At 52.8% G+C, this 17,960-nt stretch overlaps 1 protein-coding gene across 1 annotated transcript in view; it reads right to left on the reverse strand.

Moving 5' to 3' along the window:
• Nucleotides 1-4,530: 4,530 nt before the first annotated feature.
• MVP (major vault protein) overlaps nt 4,531-17,960 on the reverse strand; it is a 31,199-nt gene continuing 17,769 nt past the window's right edge. The window contains exons 7-15 of the mRNA XM_032243163.1: nt 16,948-17,184; nt 13,237-13,518; nt 11,549-11,793; nt 11,273-11,470; nt 8,678-9,064; nt 7,549-7,665; nt 7,236-7,362; nt 5,253-5,441; nt 4,531-4,799 (exon numbers count right to left, since the gene is read on the reverse strand). Coding sequence (XP_032099054.1) covers nt 4,569-4,799; nt 5,253-5,441; nt 7,236-7,362; nt 7,549-7,665; nt 8,678-9,064; nt 11,273-11,470; nt 11,549-11,793; nt 13,237-13,518; nt 16,948-17,184 — 2,013 coding nt within the window. The 3' untranslated portion in view covers nt 4,531-4,568. The remainder of the gene's footprint in view (nt 4,800-5,252; nt 5,442-7,235; nt 7,363-7,548; nt 7,666-8,677; nt 9,065-11,272; nt 11,471-11,548; nt 11,794-13,236; nt 13,519-16,947; nt 17,185-17,960) is intronic.

Below are 17,960 nucleotides of genomic sequence, written 5' to 3' on the forward strand. Positions count from 1 at the left end.
CTGGGGGATTCTTCCAGTAATGTTGAGAAACACTGTTCCCTGTCTGTGGGCTCCTGTTAAATATACTAGGCATTGTTCTGGGCATCTATCCCCTACCATCTGTGGTTTTAAACTACGGTACCGTAGGCCAGACTGTGCTGGGGGTTCTTTGCAGATGTTACTCATTCTATCTGCATAATAGCTTAGCCAAGTGGCCCGAGAAGCCCCCGAGTCCGGGAGAACGGAAATTTACCAGACATGTACTGAGTCTCAACTCCTGTGCGAGGCCCAGGGGAGTCACTGGGTACTGGGTGGCTGCTTCCCCTACAATATCACAGGAAAGTGCTCGTTGAGGATGGGATTAGAATACACACAAGACCTGACTTAGGGTTTGGTGAAAGGACTGGGTATCCCGTGTAGAAGGCTGGTAGGCATGGGAGAGGAAAGCGTTAGTGCAGAGGAGATTGCTTCTTAGCTGAGGGAACAGCATGGGAAGGCAGGGAGGCCAGAGAGGCCCCTGGGTTCTGCAGCTCTTTCTCCTTCCTATCAGCTCTTCCTCCAGCACGGTGGGGCCTCTGAGCACTCTCCAGCCCCAGAGCACGGAGCCCTCAGCCCTCCTGGGTCTCGTGTCCCTGACTGGCTCCCAGGCTCCTTGGTTCTAACCATTTACAGTGACATCAGAAATTGGAACAGATCGAGGCTGGCGCAGTGGCTCACACCTGTAATCCCAGTACTTTGGGAGGCCAAGGGGGTGGATCATTTGAGGTCAGGAGTTGAAGACTAGCCTGGCCAACATGGTGAAATCCCATCTCTACTAAAATAAAAAAATTAGCCAGATGTAGTGGTGCACGTCTGTAGTCCCAGCGACTCCAGAGGCTGAGGTGGGAGGATTGCTTGAACCCAGGAGGCAGAAGTTGCAGTGAGCCAAGATCGTGCCACTGCACTCCAGCCCAGCAACAGAGCGAGACTCCCAACTCAAAAAAAAAAAAAAAAAAAAAAAGCTGCAGCAGCTATTGGTGTGTTTCCAGCGTGTCAGGCACCCCCCACCGCCGCCAACCTGGCCTGCTCCAGTCAAAGCAGGGAAAAAAAAAAACAGATCTAAATCTCTTGGGCTGGAGCACCAAGTCCTGGGGGTTGGGGACTGGGAGAGCTGGGGAGAGGCAAGGAAGAGCCAGCTGGGGCGGCCTACGAACCCAGAGGACTTTTTAAAATTTTATTTTGAAAATAGGGTCTCTCTATGTCACCTGGGCTGGAGAGCTGTGGCATGATCATAGTTCACTGCAGCCTCGACCTCTCAGGCTCAAGCAGTCCTCCTGCCTCAGCCTACTGAGTAGGTGGGACTACAGGCATGCACCACCATGCCCTGTTATTTTAAAATTTTTTTGTACAGATGGGGGTCTCACTGTGTTACACAGGCTGGTCTCAAACTCCTGCCTCAAGTGACCTTTCTGCCTTGACTTCTCAAAGTGCTAGAATTACAGGTGTGAGCCACTGTGCCCAGCCCATTTCCATATCTTAACATTCATTTATGGAAAAGGGAAGAGCAGGCATGTGACGTCATTTCCCCTTGCATTTCATTGGTGAGAGCAAATCACATCAAAGCCTGATCGCCAATCAATGTCCATGTGGAGATCTCAAGGCATAGATTGGAAATAAGCCCAGAGCTCTTGGGTAAGGTGAGGGCTGGAGTAATGGATTCTAAGGTCAGTGGTATAGAGACCACCTAAGGTCCTAAGACTGGACAAGAATGTTGGCATGAGAAGGGGGCCTCGGGGAACCCACAAAGGAGAGTCTGAGAGAAGCAAGAAAGAAAACTAGAACAGGTGACATCAGGAAAGCCCAGCATGAGAGGAATGGCCAATTGTGCCAAGTGATGGAGCGGCTGATCAACTACTGCATTTAGCAACGAGACATGACTGGTGGCGCCGAATAGAGCAGCTTCCATAAAGTAAGGGGCAGAGACAGAAGATACCTGGGGTGGGTTTTTTCTTTTGAGTCTGAGTTTTGCTTTTGTTGCCTAGGCTGGAGTGCAATGGCACAACCTCAGCTCACTGCAACCTTCACCTCCCGGGTTCAAGCGATTCTCTTGCCTTAGCCTCCCAAGTAGCTGGGATTACAGGCGTCCACCACCACGCCTGGCTAATTTTTGTATTTTTAGTAGAAAGGGGGGTTTCGCTATGTTGGCCAGGCTGGTCTTGAACTCCCGACCTCAGGTGATCCAGCCACCTCGGCCTCCTGAAGTGCTGGGATTACAGGCATGAGCCACTGTGCCCAGCCCTATCTGGAGTGGTTTGAAAAGATAATGAGAGATGGGGAATGGAAAGTGAGGCCACAGAGAACTCTGGAAAAATTTGGCTGTGACAGAAAAAGGAGAGGTGGGAGTTGGAGGGGCTCATAGGGTTACAGAGTTGTTTTTTATGGACAGAGTAGGCATGTCAATATCCTGATGACGATGCTGCACAGAGAAGAAACTGACGGCATATCAGCTGGGCACAGAGGCTCACACCCGTAATCCCAGCCCTTTGGGAGGCAGAGGCAGGCGGATCACTTGAAGTCAGGAGTTCATGACCAGTCTGGGCAACATGGCAAAACCCCATTACTAAAAATACAAAATTAGCAGGGCATAGTGGTGCATGACTGCAGTCCCAGCTACTTGGTAGGCTGAAGCAGGAGAATCACTTGAACCCAGGAGGTGGAGGTTGCAGTGAGGTGAGATCACGTCACTGCACTCCAACCTGGGTGACAAGAGCGAGACTGTCTCAAACAAAGGGAAAAACAATGATAGCACAGGAGAGGAAGGCGATCAGTGGAGGAACGCAGCCCTCCCTCCTACAGTCCATGGGGAGGAGCTGCGGCTGGGAACAGGAGGGAGGGCAGAGTCCAGATGCCAGCAGTTTGTTAGGTTTGTTGCTGGGAAGGGCCTCCCTACCCAATTTGCTTCTATTTTCTCAAAGAGGTGAGAGAAAGTGGGCAGGGGCGTAGGAGGCTGAGAAGAGAGGTGGTGTGAAGGGTTGTCTCAAAGCAGATCGCACACAAGACAGAGCAGCAGTCAGAGGAGCTGTACCTCCCCCAAAGTTTGTTGCCATGAGTTTAAAATAAGATCAGTCAGCTCCAAGGGGTGTTCCTCCTCCAGCAACATGCAGCTGGTCAGGGGCAGTGCAGAGAGGGAGGGAGGTGCTTTAAGAAGGGATGGGGCTTTTTCCAATAAATATCACAGGGAAGGGAAGATCAAGGAGTTGGGGAGGCTTTTAGGGGGTTGTTTTTAATAGAAACAGGGTCTCCCTCTGTCACCCAGGCTGGAGTGCAGTGATGTGATCATAGCTCACTGCAGCCTCCAACTTCTAGGCTCAGGCAATCCACTTAGCTTAGCCTCCAGAGTAGCTGGGAACTTGGGTGCATGCCACCACACCTGGCGAATTTTTTAAGAGATAGGAGTCTTATTATGTTGGCCAGGCTGGTCTCAAACTCCTAGTCTCAAGTGATCCTTGTGCCTTGGCCTCCCAAGGTGCTAGGGTTACAGGCCTAAGTTCCCACACTCAGCCCCTAGGATGTTTTTACTTCCTTGGCAGAGATGGGGCGGGCCTGGCACTTACAACTCTACCTGGCCTGCAAAGGGCTGGTGTACCCAGGCTAACTGCACCTGGATCCTTCTCTCAAATGAGGGCCCCTTACTGGTTGTGGGGGAGAGGGTAGAATGAGGGCATCCCTCCCTCATTGTTCCTGAAAAACCCAGACCAGAAGCCCAAGGAGATGCCCAATTCCTACTGCTCTGGGCAAGGTCCTCCTCCCCAACCTGATAGCCCCCTCCCAGGAAGGTACAAGTATACAGCACAGGGTGCCAGCCTGGCATGCCCACTGGTGCTGCCAGCACCACCAGCAGGGAGTCTCCCCTATGGGAAGCTGGGCTGCATCTGCCACAGCTGAAGGGTTAGATGCTGAGAGTCCCAGGCAGCTGCGCTCCTGGAGGCCCGGTGGTGAAACGTTGCTAGTGGGGGCCCCATGCCCCTGCCTGTGGCATCGTCGCCCCTACCGGGCTCTAGGAAGCCAACAGCTACTCAGTGCACAAAGCTTTGGGGCCACATTCATACTGGGTGACTTCCAGTTCATCATCCCCCTGCCTTGGGGTCCTCTCCCCTTTATAGAGAACAGTCTCCTGCAACTATCTAAATATGTCAGCCAGGCACGGTCACTCAAGCTTGTAATCCCAGCACTTTGGGAAGCTAAGGCAGGTGGATCACCTGAGGTTGAGAGTTCGAGACCAGCCTGGCCAACATGATGAAACCCCATCTCTACTAAAAAAAAAAAAAAAAAAAAAAAAAAAAAATTAGCCAGGTATGGTGGCACGCACCTGTAATCCCAGCTACTCAGGAGAATCACTTGAACCTAGGAGGCGGAGGTTTCAGTGAGCAGAGATCACACCATTATGCTCCAGCCTAGATGACAGAACAAGACTTAGTCTCTAAAAACGAAAAAAAAGATGTCAGGGGCACCTCCCCTCTCCACCATTAAGCTCCCTTGTGACCCCAATTAACATCAGACAAGACAAAAGCATTTAAATTTTAAATGCCCAAAAACGTCCATTTTATTGGTCAAGGGTGCAGTACAGGCACCACGTGGTTGTCCGCAGGAGCTTTGGGGATCTGAGCAGACTGAAGGGATATCCCCTCCCCGGGGCTGGGCCCACTGACCACCCTTCTGCCCAGGGGCTGACCCTCAGGCCCCATCCCCAGCAGCCCAAACGCCGTGTTGAAGAGGTTGATGGGAGTGGAACCGTCAGTGATGAGGGTTGATTTCAGGCCCAGGGACTGGAGCAGTTTGACCTGGAGGGTGAGAACAGGAGGAAGTTGAGAAGATGGGCATCAAACCCTGGCTACTTCTCTCAGCTCCTCATCTGCCTCTCTAGGGAGCCAAGCTGCAGAGTTTTTGGGGACTCTCCTTAAGTCAGCTGGTTTGAAGGGTCACCTCTCCTGCATCTGATCACCCTGTTCGACTGCCTTGGACCCTCTTGTCACAGACTGGTGTCCCATCCATTTCCTGTCTCCTCGGGAGCCTCAGCTCACTGCTAGGTCTAGTATAGTGCCTGACATTGATGCAGCATGACACTGCATAAATGACCGGAGATGCAGGAACAGGTTTCTCACCCCTCCTTCCCCCACCCACCATCTTTCCAGATGTTGTGTTGTGCCCCTTGATTCTTCCTTCCTGGTTCCAAGGAAGTCCAGGCTGGTCCTGAAAGCAACATGCCTTCCCCTCCCTGCCTTCCCAACTCTCACCTGCATCTCAGGCCCAGCCACAGCAAGGTCCCTGATGGTGCTGGGGCCCAGGGCCTCTGTCATCTGCTTGAACTTCTTCACCTCCACCTCAGCCAACTGCTGAGCCTTGCTCACCTCCAGCTCCAGCTGGGCCCGGGCATAAACCAGTTCCAGCTCTCGGACCTTCCGCACCCGCTGGAGCTCAGCCTCCTGCAAGGGGAAAAAATCCACCATTCTTTATTTTTTGACCCAGGCTGGAATGTAGATCAGGACTCACTGCAGCCTTGAACTCCTGGGCTCAAAGGAGTCTCCTGCCTCAGCCTCCTGGGTAGCTGGGACTATAGGCACATGCCACTACAGCCAGCCAATTAATATTTTTTTTGTAGAGAGGAGGTCTTGCTGTGTTGCCCAGGCTGGTCTTGAACTGCTCTCAAACTGACCTCAGATGATTCTCCCATCTCAGCCTTCCAAAGTGCTGGGGTTACAGGCATGAGCCACCACACTAGGCCTCTTTTTAAATTTATTTTTATTTACTTATTTTTGAGATGGAGTTTTGTTCTTATTGCCCAGGCTGGAGTGTAGTGGTACGACCTTGGCTCACTGCGACCTCTACCTCCTGGGTTCAAGTGATTCTCCTGCCTCAGCCTCCTGAGTAGCTGGGATTACAGGTGTGTGCTACCATGCCCAGCTAATTTTTTGTATTTTTAGTAGAGACAGGCTTTCACTATGTTGGCCAGGCTGGTCTTGAACTCCTGACCTCAGGTGATCCATCTGCCTTGGCCTCCCAAAGTGCTGGGATTACAGATGTGAGCCACTGTGCCCAGCCTTGTTTTTATTTTTTAGGGACAAAGTCTTGCTCTGTCACCCAGGCCGGAGTGCAGTGGCAGGATCGCAGCTCACTGCAGCTTCAACCTCCTGGGCTCAAGTGATCCTCCCACCTCAGCCTCCCAAAGTGCTGGGATTGCAGGCATGAGCCACTGTGGTTGGCCAAAGCAGAATCTGAACCCAGATCATCCGACCATCTCCAAAGTCCTCCATCCACTGAATGAATTACTTATCAAGCATGTCAGTCACATGAGACATTCAAATTTTCAGCACCCTTTAGATCACGTGGTCCCTCAGAACTGTCCAGCAAGTCACCCCTACCAGCCAGCTCGAGGGAACTGAGGTAGAGGGATGGAGCTAGAAACATGTAGTCAGTGAGGTGTGAGTCCTGGCTCTTCCACTGTTTAACTAGTGACCTTTGGGGCTCCTGAGCCCATCTACCTACGTTAATGGGATTTTTGTTTAATTGAGATGGAGTCTCACTTTTTTTGCCTAGGCTGGAATGCAGTGGAGTGATCTCAGCTCACTGAACTCCACTTCCTGGGTTCAAGCGATTCTCCTGCCTCAGCCTCCCAAGCAGCTGGGATTACAGGCATGCGCCATCACGTCCAGCTAATTTTGTATTTTTAGTAGAGACAGGGTTTCTCCATGTTGGTCAGGCTGGTTTCAAACTCCCAACCTCAGGTGATCCACCCACCTTGGCCTCTCAAAGTGTTGGGATTACAGGGGTGAGCCACTGCACCCAGCCAATTTTTGTATTTTTAGTAGAGACAGGGTTTCACCATGTTGGCCAAGCTGGTCTCGAACTCCTGACCTCAAGTGATCTGCCTGTCTCAGCCTCCCAAAAGTGCTGGGATTACAGGTGTGAGCCACCATGCCCAGCCTCTTAATGGGATTTCAAGCATTAAGTAAGATCATTCATGTGACGCACACGTGACGCCTGTGCCAAGGTGGCCAGTGCATGAGCGCTCAGCTGCAAAGTGGGTGTTCTAATCCTTACCTTCCAGGAATGGAGTCAATGAATCCTACAAGGCAAAGGACTTTGTCAACTACAAAGTACTTGGATAGGGCTTTATGCTGGGGGACCTGGTATCCTACATGGTCTCAGGGACTGGAGGGAATGGGGTTTTCCAGGCCTCAAGGCCACTCCCTTCCTGAGGTATCCCCCGCCCCACTCACCGTCTCGATGGCCAAGGCCTCTGCTTTCAGCTTGGCCTGCAGCACGGACCCTTCTCCCTCAATCCGGGCTGCCTCTGCACGGGACTCGGCCTCCGCCTTGGCATTCCCGGTGCTCTCCACAGCCATGCTGGGGAGGAAGCAGAGTCAGGTAAGACCTGGGAGACCGCCCAGTCCTCCCACAGCCTTGACTTATGCTGTAGCCACGCACAGGTGCGCACCATCTTATCCACGCCCCAACCTGGCGTGCTGCCCACCAGCTGCTGTCCCAAGATCCTCAGCCCCTGCCAGTCTCCTCCTCGAGTTCTCAACCCACCTCAGAGCCTCCAGCTCCAAGAGTTCCTTGCGCGCTTTCTCAGCTTCTGACTGGTCCAGGATCTTCTGCCGCTCAAGCCGGCCGCGGGCTTCCTGCTCCAGTCTCTGAGCCTCGTGCCTGGAGGAGACAGAGCGCACGTGACAGGCTGGCATGGGCCGGAGCGGGAACAGGAGCGCCAAGGGCAGCGACCACCAACCAAACTGGTGCCTGAGACGGACTCCGGCCCTAGGAGGCACTCCACAAGCAACTCAGCCCAGAATGGTGCGCGCGCCGCCGGCCAGTGTAGTTCTAGGCCTGGCAAACGCAGGCGTCATCGCGGCCCCTGCTTTCACGCCACTTGCCTTCCAATGGGAAAGAAACAAGCACAAAAGGAGGATTTCAAACAGTGACAAGTACTTCGAAGGTAGTAAAGTGGGAGAGACCAGGCAAAGAGGGTGCTATTCAGCTGTGAGAGAAAGAAAAGGACTTCCTAAGGCGGGGAGCTTTGGGCCGAAGCCAGGAGGAGGAGCCTGCCTAGAAGGGAGCTGGGGGCCGGTGGTAGGGGTCGGGGGTGGGGGGGCTTTCTGGGCAGCAGGAACAGCCAGTGCAAAAGGCCTTCAGGTGGGTCCAAGCTGTGCACTGAAGGAGCAGAAGGGACCCAGTGGGGCTGGAACATGTTCCGGGGATGAGGAACATGGAAGGAGGAGGGTGGAAGGCAAATCGGGGGAGGCTGGCTGGACCTACAGGAAGGAGTTTGGGTTTTATCGCATGCAAGATGGGAGGCTGCAGGAGCCGCATCTGATACATGTCTTTTCCCCCACCTCCTTTCTCTTTTGAGACAGGGTCTGTCTCCCAGGCCTGTTGCCCAGCCTGGAGTGCAGTGGCACAATCATGGCTCACTGAAGCCCCAAATTCCTGGCTTCAAGTGATCTTCCCGCCTCGGCCTCTCATGGTGCTGGGATTACATGCATGAGCCAGCGCACCCAGCCTGTTTCACATTTTAAGTGGGTCACCTGATCTGTCAGCTAGGGAATAGATCCCTAGGGGTGGGGACGGCAGCAGGCAGTCCATAGGGGACACCAGATTATCCAGGTCCCGGCAGTGGCCTGCCATGGGCATGATGGGTAGCCAGGCTCCCGGCCTCACTCACTTGGCTGCCGCTTCCTGGGAGTTGGTGGTAATCTCAATGGCCAGCTGGACGCTGCGTTGCAGGGCGTCCCGGGTTCTCTGATCCACGGGCTCCACTGACTGCACATCCACGCTGCTGACCACCAGCCCATTTTGGGGGAAGACAGCCCGATCCCGGGGCCTAGGCAGGGCTGTGCCATCGGGGCCCTTGGCTTCTGAGGTCTCAAAGCCAAAGACGGCAGTGCGAATGATGCGGGCTGAGTTCTTATGGAAGTCATCGAAAGTGACAGACGCCACAGCCCCCCGCACCCGGGATGCGATGGCCTTGCAGGCATCACCTACAAAGTCTGGCACTGAAAAGAGCTTGGCTGTCTCTTGGGGGTCCTTCTGGTCATTCACCTCAAAGTGCCTGTGAACAAACAAACAGGCCCAGAATGAGAAAACCGCTTTCACCCAGGAATCTCTTTTTTTTTTTTTTTTGAAAGAAATAAGGTCTTGCCATGTTGACCAGGCTGGTCTTGAACTCCTGGGCTCAGGTGACCCTCCTGTCTCAGCCTCCCAAAGTCCTGGAATTACAGGTGTGATCACACCCGGCCAGCAACTCTTGGAGAAGAACTTCAACACCCACCCTCTATGGGTGGGCAGAGTCTCTCACAATGGAGAATGCTAATGTATGCCTGACAAGGGCCTAAGAAAACACATGCTCTCCTTTAATCCACTCAGCCACCCTATGAGATGGTAATGATCATCAACCCCATTTTGCAGATGAGGAAGTAGAGGTCCAGAGAGGTCAGGTGACTGACCCAAGGCCATATAACATGTGGCAAAGCCGGGCGCGGTGGCTCAAGCCTGTAATCCCAGCACTTTGGGAGGCCAAGGCGGGTGGATCACGAGGTCAAGAGATCAAGACCATCCTGGTCAACATGGTGAAACCCCGTCTCTACTAAAAATACAAAAAATTAGCTGGGCATGGTGGCACGTGCCTGTAGTCCCAGCTACTCAGGAGGCTGAGGCAGGAGAATTGCCTGAACCCAGGAGGCGGAGGTTGCGGTGAGCCGAGATCGCGCCATTGCACTCCAGCCTGGGTAACAAGAGCGAAACTCCATCTCAAAAAAAAAAAAAAAAAAAACACGTGGCAAGCCAGAAACCTGGACCAGGCAGCTGCCCCAGGGGCCTGTGCTCTCAACTATGATGCTATAGTGCCTGGGAATATGTCAGCAGCTGTCTGCCACCAACCAGGCACTGGCTGCTTCCCACTAAGAGGAGAGGGACATGCTTGGGAATCCCAAAAGATTCCTTTTGGAGACAGAATCCTGCTCTGTCGCCCGGCTGGAGTGCAGTGGCATAATCTCGATTCACTGCAACCTCCACCTCCCAGGTTCAAGCGATTCTCCTGCCTCAGCCCCCTGAGTAGCTAAGATTACAGGTGCCCACTACCACATCCAGCTAATTTTTGTATTTTTAGTAGAGACAGGGTTTCACCACATTGGCCAGGCTGGTCTTGACCTCAAGTGATCTGCCTGCCTCAGTCTCCCAAAGTGCTGGGATTACAGGCATGAGCCACCATGCCTAGCTTTTCTTTCCTTTTTTTTTCCCTTCCTTCCTTCAAGACAGGGTCTCCCTCTGTTGTCCAGGCCCGAGTGCAGCGGCACAATCATAGCTCACTGCGCCCTCAAATTCCTGGGCACCCTCAAATTCTCCCACCTCAGCCTCCCAAGTAGTTGGGTCTACAGCAGCTACCATGCCGAGCTAGTTTTTAAAATTTTTTTGTAGAGACAGGGTCTCGCTATGTTGCCCAGCCTGGTCTCAAACTTCTAGCCTCAAGCAATCCTCCTGCCTCAGCCTCCCAAAGTGCTGGGTTCACAGCGCACCGTCCCTGGTCATGAACACTGTTTCTGAACATGACTTATCTCACCTAATCCTAATAGCTGCCATTGAGCTCTGACCATATTTGGGGCACTGTTCTAATGCTCGTTGCATCCTTTCAACAACTTTGTGAAGGAAGTAATGCTATCTTCTTCATGTTACTGACGGAGAAACTGAGGAAAGCACCCTGTCCCTTGCCCAGGTCAACAGGCTGCAAACAGCAGGGCCGGGGCACAGGCCAGGATGGTCAGTTTAAGAGCATGTGTTCTTACTGCCTGCTGGCACCGCCCACTTCCGCTGGGTGTGTCCCTTGCATCTTTTAACAGCCTGGCATTAAGCATTTGGCTGCAGGCACGAAGGGAGCTTAACGGTGTAGTGTCTTGCTACTGGGTCGCCGAGTCCTGATCCCAGGAGGTGAGCCCACGCTTCCCTGTATTTGCGTGACTTCCCAGGTTCCCTCTTGACCTCAGGACTGAAGGAGGTGTCCTGCTCTCATGAGGAGCCCAGCACTTGAGCAGGCACCTCTTTTTCTTGGGGTTCCTGGGCTGCATCCAGCAGGAGCCCTCACCCACTGCTCCCCACTAGGTTTGGTTTGAGACAGGGTCTTGCTCTGTCACCTAGGCTGGAGTACAGTGGGGGCATCATGGCTCACTGTAGCCTGGACCTCCCGGGCTCAAGCGATCCTCCCACCTGAACCTCCCAGAGTGCTGGGATTTCAGTAGTGCACCCCGCGCCTGATCCCTGTTTTTACCAGTTGTAGGCCAGCTGCAATTGCAGCCTGGCATGATCCGCTGTTTCAATGGTGATGACGTCTGTGAAGAAGTCAGGCCCCAGCAGCAGGCAGAGCGCACGGCGGGCGTGGGGACGCTTGGGCCGCCCGGCCGAGAGGGACAGCACTGTGAACTGCTCCTCAGGACCCAGCGACACCAGCTCAGGCCCAAAGACCACACTGCAGAGAGAGCTGGGGGTCAGAGCCAGACCCATGGAGAGCCACCCCCATACCCTGCTCGCCCCGACCGGGGCTCACCGGGCTCGCTTCGCTCGGTAGTCATACACCTGCACGGCAGCGTTGTGGGGTACGCGGTAGCTGACCACGCGGGTCTTGTTCCGGGGTGCAGAGGGCTGGAGGCTCTTAGCTGTGCCCTTGTCACCCCTGTCCGCCAGAGGGTCCTGCCCCTTGTTGAGCAGCTCCTCCACCCCGGGAGGCAGCTCCTTCTCCCACAGGACTTCGTCCTCCGTCAGCATGTAGGTGCTTCCGATCACGGCGCGCACCTTGGGGTGAGGACAGGAAGGGATGCTGCCAGTGAGGGTGGAAGGGAGGAAGACCCGCCCAGCGGCCCCAAAGCACAGCCCGTCCAGGGAAGGTGCGGCGCAAGGTTAAACATGGCCTCCGTGGGGAGGGCAGGGTCCACCCCGCATTTGCCATCTGCTGGCCCTGTCGTTGTGGGCTAACTACCTCAGCCCTAGGGCTTCAATTTCCTCCTCTGTCAAGTAGACTTGAGAGTGGCTACCTCCAGGGGTGAAAGGGTGAATGACATCTCCCACATCTACCTCAAACAGCCCTTGCACAGAGAAGGTGCTCAATGTTATTTCTAGAATTTTCTGGCTGGGCACGGTGGCTCATGCCTGTAATCCTAGTACTTTGGGAGGCTGAGGTGGGTGGACTGCCTGAGCTCAGGAGTTTGAGACCAGCCTAGGCAACACAGTGAAACCCTGTCTATTCTAAAAATAAATTAGCTGAGCGTGGTGGCAGATGCCTATAGTCCCAGCTACTCAAGAGGCTGAGGCAGGAGAGTCATTCGAACCCAGGAGGCAGAGGTTGCAGTGAGCCAAGATAGTGCCACTGCACTCCAACCTGGGCGACAGAGTGAGACTCCATCTCAAAAAAAAAAAAAAAAAAAAATCTTCCTTGAAGGGGCAGTTTGGAGGGCACCCCAGGGACTGTGAAGTAGGCCGTGTACACGGACACTCCCTCGGGTTCCAAGCTGGACTTCCAGCTTGGATTCTTAGAGAAGGTTGGCGATGTGGCCCAAGGTGAAATCAAAGTCAAGGTTTTAAGTAGCAAAAATGAAAGATTCTACTGGCATATGGGCATGGGGGAGGAGGTCCTTCTTTCCCCAGCCACTCCATTAGACGTTTATGCTGGGGACCAGGTCTGCTGTGAGACAGGGTCTCTGTCCTAAACTCCTGCTTGTCTTCTTAGGGGAGGTTCTAATTTTTTTTATTTTTAAGATGGAGTCTTGCTCTGTTGTCCCGGCTGGAGTGCCGTGGTGTGACCTCGGCTCACTGCAGCCTCCACCTCCTGGATTCAAGCAATTCTCCTGCCTCAGCCTCCCAGGCAGCTGAGACTACCCAGACCACCACCATGCTTGGCTCATTTTTGTATTTTTAGTAGAAATGGGGTTTCACCATGTTGGCCAGGCTGGTCTTGAACTCCTGACCTCAGGTGATCCACCCACCTTGGCCTCCCAAAGCGCTGGGATTACAGGAGTGAGCCACTGCACCCGGCCGGTTCTAACATTTCAAACGAGATATTTAAGGCAGAAGGATGGCAAATACGCCACGGAGTGCCCTCCCCTGACCAGACAACCTACCCGATGCGGCTCTCCATCTGCTGAAGTCCCCACCCACCTCTCCCCGGTGCCCAGAGGAAGCTGCCACCAAGGCCAAGGCCACAGCCACGTGGCAGCACCACCGCCCACCCCCAGCCATTACCTTTCCGGTCTTGACATCCTGCACATAGATGCCCTCGTTCTCATCTAGAGGGATGGCCTGGCGCTCCTCCACCACCTCCACCTTGGCAGACGGCACGTACTCCAGGGGTCCGCGGATGAGCCAGCGGTCCCCAGCCTGGCGTGAGACCTTCTCCACATCCTCCCCCTCTTCCAGGGGCTGCAGGGCCCTCAGCAGCAGCCCCTCCTGCTCCGACAGCACGTACACATCCTGGATGCCTTGTTCCAGCTGCTCTCCTGGCTGGAGGAAAAAAGACTTCTCTCCCTAATGGAGAGACGAGAGGTTAGTGCTAGTGCCTTTAGGCTTGCAGATGCCTCAGATGGCACCTCCCCAGCCCTGTGCTGTCTCAGGCCTGTGTGGAGAACAGGAGCCCCAGAAGCACGCCCCCACCCCCACATCATAATACGGTGAGGCTCTACGCAATGCCTGCCAAATCTCATCTGGTCAAATGTGTCCTTGAAAGATTCTATAAACTGTCAGGTCCTGGATCCACACAAACTAAACCATTAAAAATCAACCTCTTTTTTCTCCTTTCTCCCAGGCTTTGTTTTCTAGAGAGGGTGTAACCTAAGGCTTGACAAGTTCTGGTTTTCAGGCCAAATCTGGATTCCGCTTTTTTCTTTTTTGGGGGGTAATAGGGTCTTGCTCTGTTGTCCAGGCTGGAGTGCAGTGGCACCATCTCAACTCACTGCAGCTTCAGCCTTCCAGGTTCAAGCGATCCTCCCACCTCAGCCTCCCAAGGAGCCGAGACTACAGATGCGTGTCACCGCACCCGGCTAATTTTTGTGTGCTTGGTAGTGACGGGGTTTCGTCATGTTGCCTAGGCTGGTCTCAAAATCCTGGGCTTAAGCAATCCACCCGCCTCAGCCTCCCAAAGTGCTAAGATTATAGACATGAGCCACCATGCCCAGCACTGCCTGTTTTTTTAAAAAAATTATTGGGCTATAATCCACATGAAATTTTCCCATCTAGAGTATACAATTCAGTTGTTTTAGTATGCTCAAAGTTGTCCACCCATCACTACTATGGAAGTCTAGAGTATTTTCATCATCACCCTGAAAAGAAACCCTGTACCTAGTAGAAGTTACTGCTACTCCCCACCCACCCTACCCACCACTCGTCTGTTTTCGTTATTTACCTATTCTGGACATTCATATAAATGGAATCATGCAATATGTGGTCTTTGATGTCTGGCTTTTTTTTTTTTTTTTTTTGAGACAGAGTCTTGCTCAGCCGCCTAGGCTGGAGTGCACTGACGCGATCTTGGCTCACTGCAACCACCGTCTCCCAGTTCAAGCGATTCTCTTATCTCAGCCTCCTGAGTAGCTAGGATTACAGGCACCTGCCATCATGCCTGGCTAATTTCTGTATCTTAGTAGAGATGGGGTTTCACCATGTTGGCGAGGCTGGTCTGAACTCCTGACCTCAGGTGATCTGCCCGCCTCAGCCTCCCAAAGTGTTAGAATTACAGGTGTGAGACACCACACCCAGCCGGCTTCTTTCACTTATCATAATGTTTATCAATTTTAATCCATGTTGTAGCACATATGTCATTTCATTGTTTTCTTTTTCCTAGAGACAGGATCTCACTCTGTTGCCTCAGGCTGGAGTACAGTGGCACCATACAGTCTCCACTTCCTGGAATCAAGTAATTTTCCCACTTCAGCCTCCCAAGTAGCTGAGACTACCGGCGTGCCACCATGTCTGGCCAGTTTTTAAACAGTTTTGTAAAAGTGGGGTCTTGCCCAGCCTGGCCAACATGGCGAAACCCCATCTCTACTAAAAACACAAAAATTAGCTGGGCGTGGTGGCAGGCACCTGTAATCCCAGCTACTTGCAGGGCTGAGGCAGAAGAATTGCTTGAATCCGGGAGGCGGAGGTTGCAGTGAGCCCAGATCATGCCATTGCACTCCAGCCTGGGTGACAGAGCGAGATTGTTTCCAAAAAAAAAGTAAAAATGGAGTCTCGCTATGTTACCCAGGCTAGTCTCTTAACTCCTGGCTTCAAGTAATCCTCTGCCTCGGCCTCCCAAAGAGCTGGGATTATAGTCATGAGCTGCTGTGCCTGGCCTGCCATTTCTCTCTTATGGCTGAATGATATTCCATTGTATGGATGTGCCACAATTTTTTATCTGTTTGTTAAATGGTGTACATTTGGGTTATTTCTACTTTTTTTTTTTTTTTTTTTTTTGGAGACAGAGTCTCACTCTGTCACTTGGGCTGGAGTGCAGCGGTGCAGTCTCGCCTCACTGCAACCTCTGCCTTCTGGGTTCAAGTGATTCTCCTGCCTCAGCCTCCAGAGTAGCTGGGATTACAGGCGCCTGATACCACGCCCAGATAATTTTTTTGTATTTTTAGTAGAGTCGGGGTTTCGCCATGTTGGCCAGGCTGGTTTCCAATTCCTGACCTCAGGTGATCCGCCCACCTTGGCCTCACAAAGTGCTGGGATTACAGGTGTGAGCCACTGCCCCTGGCCTATTTCTACTTTTTCTGCCTCCTGTTTTTGCAAATAAAATATTCCAGGAATGCAGCAGTACTCGCTTGTTTACGTACTGCCCATGCTGCTTTCCTGACATAACAGCACAGTTGAAGAACTTTCACGGAAATGATGACTCACGGAGCCTGGAATATCTACCATCCAGCCCCCTTTACAGAACGAGTTTGGCAACTCCTGGTATTCCCACATATAGTTCAGAGAGGGGATGAGGTACGGGGTGGGAGAGGGTACACCAAGAGGTTTGTTTTACAAAAGATAACAAAGCGAAGCGAGCACCAGAACATAAAATATGTGAAATAGTCACCGTGTGCTAGTTCACGGCACTACTGACTGCACAAGGTGGTCCTGTAAGATTATAATGGAGCTTTGGGGTTTTTTTTTTTTTTTTTTTTGAGACAGTCTCCCTCTGTCACCCAGGCTGGAGTCCAATGGCACAATCTTGGCTCACTGCAGGCTGGACTTCCTAGGTTCAAGTGATTCTTGTGCCTCAGCCTCCCAAGTAACTGGAATTACATGTGTGTGCCACCACACCCAGCATACTTTTGCATTTTTAGTAGAAAGGGATTTCCCGACGTTGGCCAGGCTGGTCTTGAAACTCCTGACCTCAAGTGATCCACCTACATCGGCCTCCCAAAGTGCTGTGATTATGGGCATGAGCCACCGCAGCTGGCCTTATACCGCATTTTTACAGTGCCTTTTCTATGGTTATACACACAAGTACTTACCATTGTGTTCAGCTGCCTGCAGTATTCAGGACAGTCACATGCTGTGCAGGTGGGCAGCCTCGGGGCAGGCTACGTCATCTAGCCTAGGTGTATAGTAGGCTGTGCCATCTAGGTTTACGTAAGTACACTCTTTCGCACAAAGACAAAGTTATCTAACGACCATTTCTCGGAATGCATCCCCATTGTTAAGTGACACATGACTGTATCAGAAAGTTTCAGGGTCTCGGGCTAGGGGGCAGCCAGAAGGCCTTCCCAGAAGAGGAAGTAACTTCAGGTCTGAAGGGTAAGTTGAAGGCTGCCAGGAATCAAATGGGCCAATATCTCAGGTGTGTGAGAACTAAGCATGCAAAGGCACAGGTGTTCCTAGAACGTGCGTCTGAAGGAAAGAAGGGAGAAAGGGCAGAGGGCCTCGTGCCACTCGAGGGTATTAGCCTCCCAGGGTCATCCTCTGCGGGGATTGCTGGGGCCTCACCTTGACCACGCGCTTCTGCCCCAGCTGATTCTTGCCATCCTGTCCGACGGGGTCAAGAATCACACAGTAGTTGCAGGGGCCCAGGGTGGTGATGGGCACAACCCCCAGCACCTCCTCGTGGACATCTGGCACGTGGGCCTCCGTGTCCTGCACGGTCACCAGCCACTCCTCCCCAGTGCGGCGGGACACCCCCCTGAAGTCCTGGAAGTTCCGCCGAGCCCGGAGGTGCAGGGCTGTCTGCAGAGCAAGATTTGGGTATTTGAGTGACCTGCCTCCAACTTCAGGGGATCTGCGAGCCCCATTAGCCACCAAATGCTCCCAGGTCTCAGAGGAAATTTCTACCAATCGAGGGCTTTTTTAAATTTTTTGGTTATGAGTTGGAGTTTCATTCTTGTTGCCTAGGCGGGAGTGCAATGGTGTGATCTTGGCTCACTGCAACCTCCACCTCCTGGGTTCAAGCGATTCTCCTGCCTCAGCCTCCGGAGTATCTGGGATTACAGGCACGTACAACCACATCTTGCTAATTTTTGTATTTTTAGTAGAGATAGGGTTTTGCCATGTTGGCCAGTCTGGTCTCAAACTTCTGACTTCAGGTGATCCACCCATCTTGGCCTCCCCAAGTGTTAGGATTATAGGCGTCAGCCACTGCACCCGGCCAGCCTGTTTTTTTTTTTTTTTTTTTTTTGAGACAGAGTCTTGCTCTGTCTCCCAGGCTAGAGTGTAGTGGCATGACCATGGCTCACTGCAACCTCTGCCTCCCAGGTTCAAGTGATTCTCCTGCCTCAGCCTCTGGAGTAGCTGGGACTACAGGCGTGCTCTACTACACCCAACTTGTTTTAAAATTTTTTGTAGAGGTAAGTTCTCCCTGTGTTGCCCACGCTGGTCTCAGATTTCTGGCCTCAAGTGATTCTCCCACCTCAGCCTTCCAAATTGCTGAGATTACAGATATGAGCCACTTCGCCTGGCCCAGGAAGGACTATTTCACCCTTCAGATGATTCAGAATACTCCTCAG

Source organism: Sapajus apella, unplaced genomic scaffold, assembly GCF_009761245.1.
Source record: "Sapajus apella isolate SASKATOON/1434 unplaced genomic scaffold, GSC_monkey_1.0 scaffold51, whole genome shotgun sequence".
Classification (NCBI taxonomy): Eukaryota; Metazoa; Chordata; class Mammalia; order Primates; family Cebidae; genus Sapajus; species Sapajus apella.